Genomic DNA, 17609 nt, shown 5'->3' on the forward strand with positions numbered 1-17609 from the left:
TGACCTTTAAACAGTACTCATCTATTATTTTTAAACCATACACTTACATCATTTTGATAAAAATTATTTTCAATTGAATTATCAGAGTACACATTAAAGTTCTCATTCTACTGTTGTTTTTGTTCATTTATAAGTCTTTTCTTCCTTACCTTCTTCCCACCTGGCTTCTCCACAGTAAAAACTTCACTCCAGATCTGAATCCCGGTTGTTTCTGGGTCAGAGCCCCCTCTCCATGAAAATCCTGTTAATGGTTCTTCTGAGTCACCCAACCAATTTGAATGGCCACCTTCCTTCTATAGGACAAATACAAAATTTCCATTTAATCTTAAATTTTGAGTAATTTTACATATCAAGAATAACCCATGAGCTTATTTTGTTCTTTTGAACACAAAAGCCTCATTTTCTAATCTGAAATGGAACAATTCTAGCTTACCTGGAAATATAAGTATCGTAGCATAAAGTCCAAGAAGAAGGACTTGCCCTTTCGGAAGGCACCAGCCACTGATACCACCACCACATCAAGGTCTCGGATGTGGTCCTGCAAGAGAATGCTGGCCAAGGCTTTCTCTTCTAGCTCATAGGAATGCTGGTCTTTCTGAACCAAAACAACCTGCACTGGACCAGGTTTTCCACTCTCCATGGCATCACCTAGATTGTTGTAGAGAAAAAAAAAGATTCAGTCCTTTTTAAATCTGTATTTTTGAACATGGGAAAAGTAAAAATCACTTATGGTAGCAAAAAAGCGCCAACCACAAGAGAGAAAATGACAAATTAGACACCATTAAAATTAAGAGTTTTAAAAAATAATAAATATAAGATTAAGAGTTTTTGTTTACTGAAAGACATCAAAAGAAAGTAAAAATCGGGATCCCTGGGTGGCGCAGCGGTTTGGCGCCTGCCTTTGGCCCAGGGCGCGATCCTGGAGACCCGGGATCGAATCCCACGTCGGGCTCCCGGCGCATGGAGCCTGCTTCTCCCTCTGCCTGTGTCTCTGCCTCTCTCTCTATCTCTCTGTGACTATCATAAATAAATAAAAATTAAAAAAAAAAAAATTTAAAAAAAAAGAAAGTAAAAATCAAAGTCAGACTAGTAGATAATGTTCAAAATACCTCTATCCAAAAGATTAATTTCCATAATCAATATAGAAATCCATAACAAAATGATAAATATTCCAATCTTTAAAATAGTAATAAGCAAAAGGCACTTCATTAAAAAAAAGGATATCCAAATGGCCAATAATCCTATGAAAAGGTGCTTCCATACCATTACTTACTGAAGAAATAGAAATTAAAACCATGAGATACTACTACCTGTCCATCAGAACAAGGCTAAAATGGAAAACACTGACAATATCAACTGTGGGAGAAGCTGTGGTACCACTGGAACTGTCACTCATTCTGACAGGAATACAACCACTTTGGAAAACTGCTTAGCAGTATCCATTAAAACTAAACAGGCCTATGATCTAACAATTCTACTCTTAGGTATATAACCAAGAAAAACAAATGCTTATGTCCACCAAAAGACATAAATACAAGAATGTTCACATCAGGAATGTCTGAATGGCTCCAGTCGGTTAAGCGTCTGCCTTTGGCTCAGGTTATGATCCCAGAGTCCTGGGATCAAGCCCCGCAAAGGGCTCCCTGCTCAGTAAGAAGTCTGCTTCTCCCTCTCCCTCTGCCCCTCCTCCTTGCTCATGCTCATTCTGTCTCTCAAATAAATTAATAAAATCTTAAATTAAAAAAAAAAGGTTCACATCAACTTTATTCAAAATAGTCCAAAACTAGAAACAATCCAGATGTCCATCAGCAGTAGAAACGGTGCCTGCCACTGCTAAGCTTTTTACATATGTTTTATTTAATCCTCCGAACAACCCTATGCAGTAAAAACTACTGCCTTATTTTTAAAAATAAGGAAACCAGGATTTACAAACGTTAAACATCTTGTCCAACAAGTTCTGGAGAAAAGCTTGAAAAGATCTTTCGGTGGCTAGGACTTGTAGATCACTCTTAATAACCTACTCAACATTTTAGGGGCAATTAATTCTTTAGCTCAAAATTAAGCACTAATTAGTAGTCTCCCTACCAGAGTTGAAAGCAACAAAGATATTGATTCTTTGAAATTCGGAGCTACTTAGGAGCTATGGATTCATGGAAAGTTTACGAAAGACTACCAGAATGGCGTAGGGCATGAAGCAAAGCACCATTTCCCTATTTTCCCAGTATGTACCACTAGTATTAAAGATGTTTTCATGCAGTTAGAAGGACATTTGTTTTAATAATTATGTATTTTCATGTATATAAGGAAAAAAAACATGTCTTACTGGATTATTGCTTAGAAGGATGCAAAATTGAAAAGGCAAATCAATTCAAAGTTAATTGAAAGATAAATATGAAGTAAAGCATAGAACAGTAAGCAGATATGGCCAAAATCACAAATACAGTCCCCATATTACATTTGTCTGGGAAAACACTCAAGGCTGCATGATCACAGCAGGCAAAGTCAACAAAACAGCTTGACTGCCAGACTCTATGCCCATTTAGCTATGGGAATTGCCACTCGCTTTTTTATACTTACAATATCAGATAACAACAAAAGGTTCTTGCCAATTTTTAATTTTTTGTCAGGCTAGTGGAAAGCAAGCTATAAATATATACCATCACGACATCACTGTAATAAATGTGTATTATTATTTTTCTTTCCCATTACTGCCTAGGTAAAAAGTTAACATTGCTATGAATAATCTCTTACCATCCTTTCTTTGCCACAATAGCAAGTGAATCCAGGACCTAAAGACCTTCAATCTTTCATATAAAAGAACTAATGAGAATAACTGATTCAGATCTTAGGGATAAGCCACAGTGTCAAGTACCGTGCAATACTCAAGGCAGGTCCAAAGTCTGTGAGATGGCTGGTTGCTCTCCCCAATATTCATTTTCTTTTTTCTTTTTAAAGATGTTATTCATTTACTCATGAGAGATAGAGAGGCAGAGACATAGGCAGAGGGAAAAGCAGGCTCCATGCAAGGAGCCCGATGAGGAACTCTCTCCCAGGACCCCAGGATCACACCCTGAGCCAAAAACAGACACTCAACCACTGAGCCACCCAGGCGTCCCCTCAATATTCATTTTCCCCTGCTGCTATGGAAACAGATTTTTAGCTGGATATAAAACTGCCCAGAAGAAACCTATTTTCAACCCAACCTTGTAGCAGGGGTATTACCATGTGACTAAGTTCTGACTGGAAATCATATAGCCAACTTCTAGGTCATGCATTTTCCCGTTTCCTGCTAGCTGGATGTATTCCTAGGAGGGAGTCATCCTGCACCAGGCACCCAAGGGCAACGCCCCAGAAATATTGGAGCAACAGGAGAGGTAGGGCCTAGGACTTTATGTAGCAGCATTGCCCTACTGGCTCATTTTTATGTGGAAAAAAAAAAAAATCTACCTTGTGTAGATAACTAAATTGAAGGCTCTGTCAGGTACGGCCAAACCCCATAACCAGTACAACAGTCCCCCCAGGACTCCACAGTTAAGTTCATGATACTGGCTCTTTCAATTCCATCTGTTAAACCATCCAAGTTAACAGACCAATGTGAATGTATGACACATGGCAGGCACACAGTAAACAGCTGGAGAAAGAATGAATCATATGTACTGTAATATAGTTGAAGGCTACTCCCCTGAAGATGCAGGTGGTTTTGTCAGAGCAACAGGCACAGAAGATAAGGTGACCTGGGCTACTGACAAGATGAAATGATTTGATAACAACAAAGTATGCAGTTGGGCACAATGAATCGGACTACAAGAGAAGATGAAGACCATGAGGTCAGTGAGGGGGAAAAGGTGATAAGGCCTTCACTCATATCTTCCTTTCTTTCTGCCTACAGCACAGTGAAAAGAGAGGACCAGGCTATGTTTACTTGGGGGAGCTGGGGTGATTTTGCATTTCTTTTCACAACAATTTTTTTTTCTTTTTTTTTTTTTTTTTTCACAACAATTTACTGGGCACACTGGATTTAAAAAGCTCTTGTTCCTTTGGTTTCAGTCTACTTAAAGAAAAAAATCACTCTGAACTGTACACATCACCAATATAATTCAATTTAAACAAATGGAGTTGAGGCGCCTGGGTGGCTCAGTCGATTGGGCATCTGCCTTCGGCTGGGATCTAGCCCCATGTCAGGCTCCCTGCTCAGAGCCTGCTTCTCCCTCTCCCTCTGCTTGCCACTCTGCCTACTGTGTGTTCTCTCTCTCTCTCGCTTACTCTCTGTCAAATAAATAAAAATTTAAAAATAAACAAATAGAGTTGATCACTTTTTACCATATCATCTTTCTCTCTCGTTACCTAAGACAAGACAGTATATTTTTCTAAAAGATTTATTTATTTTGAGGGACGCCTGGGTGGCTCAGCAGTTGGGCACGTCTGCCTTAGGCTTAGGGTGTGATCCTGGAGAACCGGGATCGAGTCACACATCAGGCGCCCTGCATGGAGACTGCTTACATCTCTGCCTCTCTCGTTCTCTCTCATGAATAAATAAATAAAATATTTTTTAAAAATTATTTATTTTGAGAGAGAGAGAAAGACTGTGTGTGAGAGAGCAGTGGAGAGAATCTCCAGCAGATTCCCCACTGAGCAGAGCCCCAATGACACAGGGCTCAACCTCACAACCCTGAGATCATGACCAGAGCTGAATCCAAGAGTCAGACACTCAACCAACCGAGCTAGCCAGGCACCTCCAAGACGGTATCCTTGATCTTCCAAGTAAAAACTTTATTTCTACTCACTCCTTTCCAGAGGTCATATTTCTATGCCCTTTCTCCTCAAAAAAAAAAAAAAAAATTTTTAAAGGTCACCTGGCTGGCTCAGGCTGAAAAGCATGCAACTCTTGACTCTGAGGTCGTGGATTCGAGCCACACATGGGGTGTAGAGATAAATAAAACTTTAAAAAAATTTTAATAAAAAAATAAATGTCCTTTGCTGAATCTCCAGCTCCCTAATCCCTTAAGATTCCTTAATCAAAACCTCAGGAGACCTTCTCCCTTAGGCCTTACCACTTCCCAATCTTTCTCGACTGTTAGGCAACATCCCCAACTGTTGCTTTAACAATGAGACCTCATCCATTAGGGCTGAGGTCCTTCAGGATACACCACGTCAGCAACTGCATAAAGGGCTAGCAAAAACACTTTATGGATTGAGGGCTCAAAGCTAAATCTCTATCCTCTAAGTCAAAGCCTTTCACCATTCTCCCCACAGCCTTGGTTCCTCTTACTCCTTCCTTATCCCCCTCATCCTCCCAAGAAAATTCACTTTCATTGGCCTTTCTACTGAAGAAACTTAGGATTCAGGTCCTGTCCTGCCTTGATTCCAAAATTTCAAATGTACAATCTATTCAGCCACTTGTTCCCACAGCCTGAAATTGCACATTCCCCCTGACTCGGAGGCAAACACTGATCCTTTGACACTCACCTTCCCCTCCCTCTGGACCTATTTTCCCAGTTATACACGGTATACTGAAAAGAAAACAGGCTCCAGAGGTGCCTGGGTGGCTCAGTGGGTTAAGCGTCTGCCTTCAGCTTGTCAGGTCATGATCCCAGAGTCCTGAGATGGAGCCCCATATCAGGCTCCCTGAACAGCAGAGGGCCTGCTTCTCCCTCTCCCTCTTCTTGCCGCTCTGCCTACTTACGTGCTCTCTTTCTCTGTCAAATAAATAAATAAAATCCTAAAAATAAAATAAAATAAAATAAAGAGAAGAGAAGAGAAGAGAAAAGAAGAAAAGAGAAAAGAAAAGAAAAAAAGAAAAGAAAAAGAAAAAGAAAAAGAAAAAGAAAAAGAAAAAGAAAAAGAAAAAGAAAAAGAGGCTCTGGAATCATTTCTCCCCTCTAGAATTTCTCCCCTCTAGAAGCTCCATGAGGGCAGGATATTTGTGTCTTCTGTTCAATGCTATATCCCCCAATATCCCAGAACAGTGCCCATAAGTAGCAGATATCCAATAAATACTTGTGGAACAGCTGTATAACTCCACTACTTAGTCTTGATTTGACTATGGACAAATTTCTAACCGCTTGCAACTTCATTTCTTTAGAAATGGAATACTCATCTCAAGGATTAACACGTATTAAGAACTCAATAAAGTGGTCCTACGTTCCTGTTTCTACTAAAACCTCCTACAGATTATTCCACCCATTATAATATTATCATTTGTAATCAAGATTTATCACCCAACTGGGAGCTTCTGAGGAATAGAGAAACTGTCACATTCAGCTCCAGTATCTAAAAGGAAGGATAACAGTTTCCTAGTACTGTGAACACTAAACTCAGGAATTCTTGTCAAGCACCTCCAGAAAAACCAGTTTCTTCCCTTCCCCCAGCGGTCTCCTTTCTCAGCCAAAGAAGACACACTCCCGGAAGGTGTGTCTTCATCCACTTACCTACCCATTCCCTTCTCATCACCTTGTAACCTGATTTTCCTCTCAGTCTCCCTGTTGAAATTATTCAGTAGCTTATCATGACCTCTCTTGCCAAATCCAATGGCTCTTTCTTGTCATTCAGCCCTCTCTGTATGACAAAACACAACTGCCACCTGCTGCTGGAACTCCTGCAGACATTTGGTCTCTGGGACCATGCCCATGCCTAGCTCACTCCCAATCGTTTCATGATTTCCTTTCCCTGCTTCTTTTCCTCTTCAGCTAGTTTCCTGTGAGTTCCACCGCCCTCTGCTCCAGTCTTGGCAGTTCTCCTTCACTACTTCAATGACCTCTTTATTCTTATAATTTCTTTTTTTTTTATTTTATTTATTTATGATAGAGAGAGAGAGAGAGAGAGAGAGCAGGGACACAGGCCACAGAGAGAGAGAGAGAGAGAGAGAGCAGGGACACAGGCAGAGGGAGAAGCAGGCTCCATGCAGGGAGCCCGACGTGGGATTCGATCCCGGGTCTCCAAGATCGCACCCTGGGCCAAAGGCAGGCACCAAACCCCTGCGCCACCCAGGGATCCCTATTCTTATAATTTCACTATACCCTCTCTTTTGGTGATGCAACTTCATTAATTCCTAACCTGCATTCAGGTCCAAAGATACAACTGCCTCAGGGAGAGAATCACCTGGATATTCCCCCAACACTTTACTCTCATGAGTAATATGTAGAAATATATGAGAAGAGTCAAGAGACAAGTTCCTATTCCAGTTCCACCACTAGCAGCCTGTGTGATTCTGGGCATGTCTTGTCTTTGGTCTCAAGAGTGAAATGAGTCAAGATTTAACTTCTAGAAAACCTACTGGTACAAACACTTTATATGTCTACTTGTGGTAGCATGAAAATGAATCCTCTCAATTACTCAGCTTCTCTCAAATCTCCACCTCTCAGCCTCCACATCTTCCCTAGGTTCTTATATGCTATATAGCTCCAAATCCAATCAATACCCCCCCCCCTTTTCTATTGATTGAGAGTGAGCACAGGGCTGAGGGTGCAGAAAGGAAAGGGAGAGAGAATCTTTTTTTTTTTAAGATTTTTATTTATTTATTCATAGAGACAGAGAGAGAGAGGGAGAGGGAGGCAGAGACATAGGCAGAGGGAGAAGCAGGCTCCACACAGGGAGCCCGACATGGGATTCGATTCCGTGTCTCCAGGATCACACCCCGGGCTGCAGGCGGTGCTAAACCGCTGCGCCACCAGGGCTGCCGAGAGAGAGAGAGAGAGAGAGAGAGAGAGAGAGAGAGAGAGAGAGAGAGAATCTTGAACAGATTTTGTACTGAGCTTGGAGCCCGACTCAGGCCTCAATCCCATGACCCCGAGACCATGACCTGAGTTGAAACCAACAGTTGCAGGCACCGCCTTCAGCCCAGGGCGTGATCCTAGAGACCTGGGATCAAGTCCCATGTCGAGCTCCCTGCATGAAGCCTGCTTCTCCCTCTGCCTGTGTCTCTGCCTCTCTCTCTCTCTCTCCCCGTCTCTCCTGAATAAATAAAATCTTTAAAGAAACCAAGACTTGCTTAACTGCACCATCCACAAGCCCCTTACTTCCTTTTATGACTTAAGTTCCTTTTGGCAAAGGTTGTTACTCTCAAGTGAAGCAGAATGTACAAGAGAAAGGCCTTTCCTAACCCTCAGGGCCCAGCTTTACAATGATTGTAACCACATAAGTAAATCATTTTACTTCTCTGTTTCCTCTACAAAACCAGGCAGTTAGGTGAAGCTATATTCTAGCTCTAAGATTCAATGACTCTTTAACAATTGAATATTTCCTGGGTATCTAAATTGGCCACACTGCTAGGTAATCTATTCATCCCTTGGCTTAATTTAAATTGTACAAGAACAGGGCAGCCCCGGTGGCGCAGCGGTTTGGCGCCACCTGCAGCCTGGGGCGTGATCCTGGAGACCAGGGATCGAGTCCCACGTCGGGCTCCCTGCATGGAGCCTGCTTCTGCTTCTCCCTCTGCCTGTGTCTCTTCCTCTCTCTAGGTCTCTCTCTGTGTTGCTCATGAATAAATAAATAAAATCTTTAAAAAAAAAACAAAAATAAATAAATTGTACAAGAACAGATGAAAATTTACAATGATAAAAACATTAAAGCAACTTGCTCAGTAAGAACTCACACAAAAGCTTTTGAGGTTTGGGGTTTTGTTTTGAGGGTTTCTGGGGGGAAGCAGGAGGGAGTTCCCTCTAATTGCAGTGAAATTACCCCCACTTCTCAGGAATCTTAAACTCTGGAGATCTAACCCCCTGGAATGGTACTAGAAAAACCTTTGACAACTTTGCATGCCTTCTCTCTTTAGTGAAGCAATTATTTCCCCAGATCTAAATATCCACTCTGAGACAACAGTAAGGCTCACTTACATAAAGTTAATGCTTATTTGTAATAATGAGGTTAATGCTGTATTATGTTCTTTTATATGAGTAACAGATGAGACAGTTTGTACACAATGATATGGCCTGACCATAGTCACATGTGTCACCCATATACATGTAAGTGAACTTAAAACCTATGTTTTTTAAAAATGGGGAGCAGAGGGGATCGCTGGGTGGCTCAGCGGTTTGGCACCTCCCTTCCGACCAGGCCGTGGTCCTGGAGTCCTGGGATGGAGCCTGCTTCTCCCTCTGCCTAAGTCTCTGCCTCTCTCTGTCTCTCATGAATAAATAAAATAAAATCTTAAAAAAAGGGGGGGGGGAGTAGAAAAATACCATATCATGCTGTTAATTCTGACAAATGCTGGGCGCCTGGGTGGCTCAGTGGTTGAGCGTCTGCCTTTGGCTCAGTGATCCCGGGGTCCTGGGATTGAGTCCCACATCGGGCTCCCCCAAGGAGCCTGCTTCTCCCTCTGCCTGTCTCTGCCTCTCTGTGTCTCTCATGAATAAATGAATGAAATCTTAAAAAAAAAAAATTCTGACAATGCTGTAAATAGTGCACAGTAATCCTGAATCAGCCATCATTCAGGTATGTAGGAAATGCTGAAAATATTTGGACAATTAAAAAGCCTTTCAACAGTTTATGTGGAAGCGACGACCTTTTCTCTAATTACCTTTTTTTTTTTTTTTTTTTTTAATTTTTTTATGATAGGCACACAGTGAGAGAGAGAGAGAGGCAGAGACACAGGCAGAGGGAGAAGCAGGCCCCATGCACCGGGAGCCCGATGTGGGATTCGATCCTGGGCCTCCAGGATCGCGCCCTGGGTCAAAGGCAGGCGCTAAACCACTGCGCCACCCAGGGATCCCTCTAATTACCTTTTAAAGTACTGATTTACCCTTTACTTTTGGTAAAAACACAACTTAATCCAGACTAACCAATAGGTTTAAGTATACTTATTCAAATAATTTCTGTAATAATTGCATTCAACAGACTGGCTCTGCACTAAAATGACACAGACAATCCAAGTAGAAATAAGGTGGGATCCCTGGGTGGCGCAGCGGTTTGGCGCCTGCCTTTGGCCCAGGGCGCGATCCTGGCGACCCGGGATCGAATCCCACGTCGGGCTCCGGGTGCATGGAGCCTGCTTCTCCCTCTGCCTGTGTCTCTGCCTCTCTCTCTATCTCTTTGTGACTATCATAAATAAATTAAAATTAAAAAAAAAATTATAGAAATAAGGTGAAAGACTTAACAGGTGAAACTAATTATCACAGGGAAGACTTTGTAGTGATCTGACCAAATTACAATATTAGCTCTTCTAGAATGACCTAACACTGAATTTTTAAGAGATTTTTTTTAAAAGTAGCTGCAAGGGTGTCTTGGGTGACACAATAGGTTGACCATCTATCTGACTCTTGGTTTCAGCTCAGATTGTGACCTGGAGGTTGTAAGATGGGAGCCCCACAATGGGCTCCACACTCAGTACATGGTCTGCTTTGGATTCTCTCTCCCTTTCTGCCCCTCCCACTTGTGCGCTCACCCCCCTCTCCCCTCTCTCTAATAAATAAATAAATCTTAAGAAAAAAAAAAGTAGCTGCATAGACTAAATAAAAGTAGGTGAGACTACTGATCCATAATTGGCCTTTTCAGTACTATGGAAAATATAAATTCGGGCAGCCCAGGTGGCTCAGCGGTTTAGCGCTGCCTTCAGCCCAGGGCCTGATCCTGGAGACTAGGGATCAAGTCCCACATCAGGCTCCCTGCATGGAGCCTGCTTCTCCCTCTGCCTGTGTCTCTGCCTCTCTCTCTCTCTCACTCTCTCTCTCTGTGTTTCTCATAAATAAAGAAAAAAAAAATTCTAAGAAATAAATTCTATCAGAAAATAGGGGATCCCTGGGTGGCACAGCGGTTTGGCGCCTGCCTTTGGCCCAGGGCGCGATCTTGGAGACCTGGGATCAAATCCCACGTCGGGCTCCTGGTGCATGGAGCCTGCTTCTCCCTCTGTCTATGTCTCTGCCTCTCTCTAGCTCTGTGACTATCATAAATAAATTTTTAAAAAATTAAAAAAAAAGAAAACATTATAGGGGGTTTAAAGTTTAAATTCCCCTCAAATATTTGAAAAGCCCACCTGAACAGTGATAAATTCAATGAAACTAGTTAACTGGAAGCAGGTACAACTGCTACTTCAGAAAATTCATACAGAATTTAGTTGATCAATTCAACAGTATAGACCAGGGTTTCCCAACCTTGGTACTACCAGTATTTTATACTGGATAGCTCAGTTGTGGGGAACTATCCTATTCATTGTAGGATATTTAGCAGCAACTCTGGCCTGTCCCCGCTAGATACCAGTAGTGCTACCTCCTGCTTATAAGACCCCAAAATGTATGCAGATATTGCTAAATGTCCCAACACAGCAAAATCACCCTGGGTTAAGAATCACTGTGGTGGGATGCCTGAGTGGTTCAGTGGTTGAGAATCTGCCTTCAGCTCAGGGCGCCGTCCTAGAGTCCCGGGATCAAAAAAAAAAAAGAACCACTATGGTAGAGCCAGCCTTGGTGTTCATCTTTACTATTCAGAGAGCTCCACAAAGCAAAGCAAATTAACTACAGTTTCAGAAACATTTCACCAAGTAGAGTGTATGACTCAGGGTAAAGTTATGACCTGAGTTTTCCAGTCTCCTTTTGAAACCCATTTACTAAAGGACAAGAGCAACACACCCAAAAACAGAAGCATACCATTTCAGGCCTTGTTCTCACTGGCAGTCTTTAAAGTTCCTAATTCAGGCAAGGCCAGAGAAAACACATCATCATATATGAGGGTAAGCTCTCAGCCAACTCAAACTGCTGGAAGTGGTTCCATTTGGCTCAAGGTGGGAGAGTGCTTTTATATACTCTCTTTTGTCTTAAGGCAGTAAGTATGCTAGTAGATACACGTACATTTCTTTCGCTGTTTCAATAAAAATACTTATAACCAACAAAAGAGAATATTGGGGGAAATTTACATTCTAATCAATTAAAGAGTTTAAGAGAAAACCTTTTCTCAATTCATCTGGCATAACATCTTCCTACTTTAGCACAGGATGCTGAACAAAACCACATTTCATCAATTTTGTAGTGCTTTATGGATTTATAAGGTCAATTATGACTAAACAGTACCTAAGATTCAGAAATGCAAAGAGCAGGCTGAATCTAAAAATGATGCCAGGCTATGCTATAGGAAAAAAAAAAAAACAACTTTTTTTTAATAGAGTGAGTTCAATATTCATCTTATTTGACTCTTCCCTAAAAATAAAAAAATCGCCAAAATCAATTTGGTTACCCGAAGGTTTTGTGTTCCAGATGAAAAAGGTTTTAATTTGCAATATTTGACTTGGATTCCTTATCATTTCAAGACATTAAAAGTTAATCTACCTTGTTTTTTCACTGACTATACCAGTATAGTCTATTTCCTAACCGGTAATATATTTTAACTGTGAAATATATCAATAAGTTCTATCTAAATACATGCTAATAAAAAACATTTTTTACAAATTTGCAAAAAGTGTCAACTTCTAGTAACAAACACTGATATTATAAATTATACTTCCTATAAAGTAACAAATCAATTCAAAAGTAAGCAACCACCTATAGGATGATTTTACATTACTATACAAATTAGAATTACTCAGGATTCTTTTTTTAACTATTGCTTGGCCACTGAAGGAAGTAAATCAGAATCTGTGGGTTCCATGCATTGTCAGGTTTTAAATATCACAGGTTATTTTAATCATGCAGCAGACCTGAGATTCACAGACCTACAGCAACTAAAGGTTTTTTTTCTTTTAGATAAAAGCTTTATCCTCACTTTCCCCCTTGAGGTTTTTTAGAGAATATACTCCTAAAACCTCAAAGAGAACTTGGAAAAATGTTTTAAAATTCAAATTAGCTTTAAAATGCAGCTATGTTATTTGAAGAATTTCTCAGCTCACAAGCCAATAGAAACTTTAACAGGCATGCCTAGTCATTATAGGTAAATTCTTACACCATTCTCAAACAAGTTCACACAACCTAGGGTTCCCTATTTCATAGGAATCTTAATATGTAACCAAACTGTTTAATGACCTACCACTGGGGCTTAGGGGAGGAAGACAACTTTCTGTTAATTTCTTGCTTCTTACGATCCTCTATTATCTCATTTTAAAGAATTAGTGTGCACGTACCCTTTATTCTAAGGTTCAGAAGGCATAGAAATGAAAACACATGTGCTCCACCACAGAATACCAATTTCAAAAAGCCTATTCTAAACAAGTCCTATGGAGTGGAAACTACAAAAAAATATGCTAGTATAAGTATTTATCCTCTGTTGTCATTTTTCTTAATTTCACGATCACTCCAATGACAGTAAGGGGTAGTTAATAAAACAATGTGCTGTTAATAGTAGTGTTCATTCTTCACTACATAGAAATACTTTTCATCTAAGCCTTTCCTTTACAGGTGGCAAAGCAGAAACAGGGACTTGTAAACTAGAAGCTAGTTTCTTTTTTTTTTTTTTTAAGATTTATTTTTATTTACTTATGAGAGACAGAGAGAGAGAGAGGCAGAGACACAGGCAGAGGGAGAAGCAGGCTCCATGCACCGGGAGCCCGACGCGGGACTCGATCCCGAGACTCCAGGATCGCGCCCTGGGCCAAAGGCAGGCGCGAAACCGCTGAGCCACCCAGGGATCCCCTACAAGCTAGTTTCTATGCAAAGTGGGGGGGGGGGGGGGGAGCCCTAATTGGAATTTCGGCTCACTGCAATGATGAACACTTGACACGGATTAAAACCACGTAGCTTTTCAGAAACTTCTCCAAAAGAAGACAAAACATGAGATCGCGGTTTTTTTCTCCCTTTCACAAAACAGTCCACCCAGCTTCGTATACAAATTTTTTGAGGGCTGGGATTTAATGTTTTCTTTTTCTGCCTTTAAATTTCGCAAGTGGAACTTTTGGCGATGTCAACAGCATACACATTAAGCAAGAATAAAGCCAGGTAAAAATGACATGAAGTATCCTTCCATTTTTGATGACTCTCCTAGCTTTGAATTATTTTGCTATCTTTTCACGTCCTCGGGAAAGCAACGGAACAACGTACGGTGCCAAACGCACTAAAAGAACTTCTTAAAAAGCAATTTAGGCCACATTGTTAATTCGCTTATGGAAATTAGCGTGGGTTTAGAAATCAACTTTCCTAATTGTCGTCAGCGCCTCGAGGTCGTTAGGATAAAAATAAAGCTTCCAACACCAAGACGCTCCAGCACTTTGTCAAAGACTGGACGTAAAAGCATCCACCTTCCCGCTGCCCGGGCCCCGGCCCGCGAGCCTGCTTAGTGCCAGGCAGGGAGGGGGCCGCAGCCCCGGAGCGCGCCCTCGACCCGGGCGGGGCCGGCAGGGCCGCAGCTGCGGGACGCCGCCCGCCCGCCCGCCCCCCGGCCCTCCAGCCCTGCCGGCCTCCCCGGAGCGCCGGGCCCGACCCCGACCCCGAGGGCGGCCGCTCCCACCGGGAGCCCAGGGAGGCGCCGCCCGCGCCCCGCCGCCCGCGCCCCGCCGGCAGCACCCGGCCCTGAATTCGCGGCCGAGGGTCCTCCGGCGAGGGGCGCAGGGTCCCGACCCCGGGACGACGAACGAGCGGCGGGGCGGGCGGGCGGCCTCCTCGGGGCTCTAGTCGGGAGGGCGGCGGGGAAAATTGGGCGCCTCACCTGCTCCTCCCGAGGCAGCCGCTACCACTCGCTGAGGGGACAACATGGAGCCTCCGCCTAGCAGAGGCAGCAGGGGCGCAGAGAGGGGCGGGCTGAATCGGGAACGAACCGGGCCCAGGAGGCGGGAAACGGGCGGGGCCTGGCCTCTAAAAGAAACTGGGGTGAAGGAGGGGCGCCGAGAGCTTCGAGGGAACGACCACAGGGCGGGTGTGCGAGGCCCGACGGACAGCGCTAGGCGCGGCGAGCGCGGGGCGGGCCGGAACGGAAAGCCGCACGAGGCCGAATCCTGCCACCGCCCGACGCGCGTGCTTGTGCGAGCCAGCGCGTCGCCGGCTACCAGGGACTGCATACCCGCGGCGGCAGGCCATTGGGAATTGTAGTCCCACGCTCTTTGGCTGCCCCCGCATGCTGTCCCTATTCTGCACACTCATCCGGGGCAGGGAGGAAGCGGAAGAGAGGGAAGGGGCTTGGCGCGGCTCTTCGACGACTGAACTACAACTCCCAGCAGGCCATGCGGGGAGAGGAGGGGCGGGCCGGCTCAGGCCCGGCAGGCCAGCGAGCCCAGGCGAGATCCTATTGCGGAGACCCGCCCCGGGGCGGAGGACTTGGGATAACTAACCAGTTGGTAACCCCTACCCGCTGCGTTTGAGACGGTTTCGTTGTTCAGGGACCGAAGGACCAAAGGGAGACCTCAAGCCTGGATGACGTGAGCGCTCTGGTTTTTTAACGATTTTGACTTCACAAGGAGAGGAGGACGTGACTTCATTACCACCACCATCAGTTTCGCCCCATAATCGCGTGCCTGGCCAAGCCTGGTGGTGGACCATCACCACCACTCTGATAGCTAAGACCTTCCAGTGAAACTCCTTCCCTAGGCTTTGTCCGGCCTAAGCTATGGCCGTGTTTCTTAAAAAGGGCTTGTTCTGAAAGCTACTTTTGCAAGTACACCCTACCTAAACTGTGTTAGGGCAATACAAAACAAGGTTCTCTGAAAATGCTTTTATTCACATTTCACATGCGATTAAGAAAATGTCAGTTGTGAAGAATTTTGTTATTTTGGATTTGTTGAGGTAGGAGCGGTTATCCGAGGTAGGTAGTTGGAGGCATCCATCCCACCACCACCACCATTTCTTGGCGTCACCATTCCCTCATTCATTAGATAAATTATTATACTTTCTTCTGCCTGTTTTTTTAAGTTTGGTTTGTTTCTTTTTAAATAAACTTTGCCCCCAACGTGGGGATCGAATTCACCACCGGGAGATCAAGAGCTTGCATGCTCCTCTGAGCCAGCGAGGCGCCCCACTTCTGCCTCTGCCTTAACTATTAAAATCTACTCAGAAACTCCTTCCAGCTACCTCCAGGCCCTGCCAAGCCTTTGAGCGGTTTTTGTTAGTTTGTTTTTCTTACTTCCGGAGCGATTGGGACAGAGGTGAAGAGAGATAATTCTGCCTTATCTTATCTAAAGAGATCCTATTTTGATTTTCCCCCTGCCTTCTTATTCTCCCCAAACTCTCAAGATTACTTGAATACCCTCCTCTAGCCTTTAGATTTAAGAGTCTAGATTAGATCTAGTCCACTCTGGCCAGCAGGAAACTAGACATGAACATCAGGGCAAGTGCTTACTGAAGTTTCACACTTGGTGTGCAGAAGGCAGGACCTACAAGATGTGACACAAGTCCAGGCCATTTTGTGGCATGCTCGGAAAGAGAGAGGGGCCAAAGGCCAATGACTTGTCACAATTGCAACACACAGTGCAGGAATTTAAAACTGCACCACACATCCCAGAATTCTCTAGTCCCTTCCCCATCCAATTTGATTAGACTTCTTACCATCCAACTTATGTTTTAAGTAAAACATAATCTTTTGGTTTCTCTTCCCACTAGAATAGGAATTTTTGTCTGTTTTTGTTCATTGCTATATAAATACACGGTGCTTCATATAATGCCAGGCAGATAGTAGAAATTCTTTTTTTATTATTATTTTTTAAAGATTTTATTTATTTATTCACCAGAGAGACAGAGAAAGAGAGAGGCAGAGATGCAGGCAGAGGGAGAAGCAGGCTCCATGCAGGGAACCTGACGTGGGACTTGATCCTGGGTCACCAGGATCAGCCCTGGGCTGAAGGTGGCGGCTAAACCACTGAGCCACCCAGGCTGCCCAATAGTAGAAATTCTTAATATGTACTGAATGGACGAGTAAAGAAGGGGTATGTGACACCTAGCACTGCTCGTTCACTTTCTTGCTCCCTTAATATTAAGTCCCTAACTTTTGCTTCTTTTTTAATATTTTATTTTTTTATTTATTAATGAGAGACACAGAGAGAGAGAGAGAGGCAGAGACACAAGCAGAGGGAGAGCAGGCTCCATGCAGGGAGCCCACATGGGACTCTATCCTGGGTCTCCAGGATCAGGCCCTGGGCTGAAGGCGGCGCTAAACTGCTGAGCCACCCAGGCTCAGTTAGGCTGCCCTAACTTTTGCTTTTGGACAAAATACCCTGTTCTATTTTAAGGGCTCCCAGTAGGGCTTCCTGTCAGGAAGTGACCGGGAACATTGACATTACATCTGTCTCGATATAATTTTCAGCACATCAGCCTTCCATACCTTGTAGAAGTGTTTGGCATTTAGAACAACACAGTACAAATTAAAGGCAGACTTTAGGATTAGTCACAGCTTAGAAAGCAACTCCTGTAAACGAGAAATATGTTTTGTTGTTAGTGTTGTTTCCTTCTCAAATAGCCAGGGTCATCAAAACAGTGGACATTCAAAATGCTAAATATGGACAGCCCGGGTGGCTCAGTGGTTTAGCATCACCTTCAGCCCAGGGCCTGATCCTGGGGTCCCAGGATCGAGTCCTGTGTCGGGCTCCCTGCGTGGAGCCTGCTTCTCCCTCTGCCTGTGTCTCTGCCCCTCTCTCTCGTGAATAAATAAATAAAAATATTTTTTAAAAATGCTAAAAATTGATAATACTGATCACAGCCTGCCTTCAGCCATCTCATTCTGAATTGTCATGTGATAAGACCAGATACCGAGCTTTCCTCGTGGTTTTCCAGAAG

General features: G+C 43.5%; 1 protein-coding gene across 2 annotated transcripts in view; it reads right to left on the reverse strand.

Moving 5' to 3' along the window:
• The window catches only part of ATL3 (atlastin GTPase 3), a 63850-nt gene extending 48842 nt beyond the window's left edge, over window positions 1-15008 (reverse strand). For both annotated transcript variants that reach the window (XM_026004616.2, XM_026004615.2), the window contains exons 1-3: window positions 14557-15008; window positions 434-648; window positions 150-293 (exon numbers count right to left, since the gene is read on the reverse strand). In XM_026004616.2, coding sequence (XP_025860401.2) covers window positions 150-293; window positions 434-648; window positions 14557-14905 — 708 coding nt within the window. In that variant the 5' untranslated portion in view covers window positions 14906-15008. The remainder of the gene's footprint in view (window positions 1-149; window positions 294-433; window positions 649-14556) is intronic.
• Window positions 15009-17609: the final 2601 nt, after the last annotated feature.

The sequence above is a fragment of the Vulpes vulpes genome, chromosome 5, assembly GCF_048418805.1.
Source record: "Vulpes vulpes isolate BD-2025 chromosome 5, VulVul3, whole genome shotgun sequence".
NCBI lineage: Eukaryota > Metazoa > Chordata > Mammalia > Carnivora > Canidae > Vulpes > Vulpes vulpes.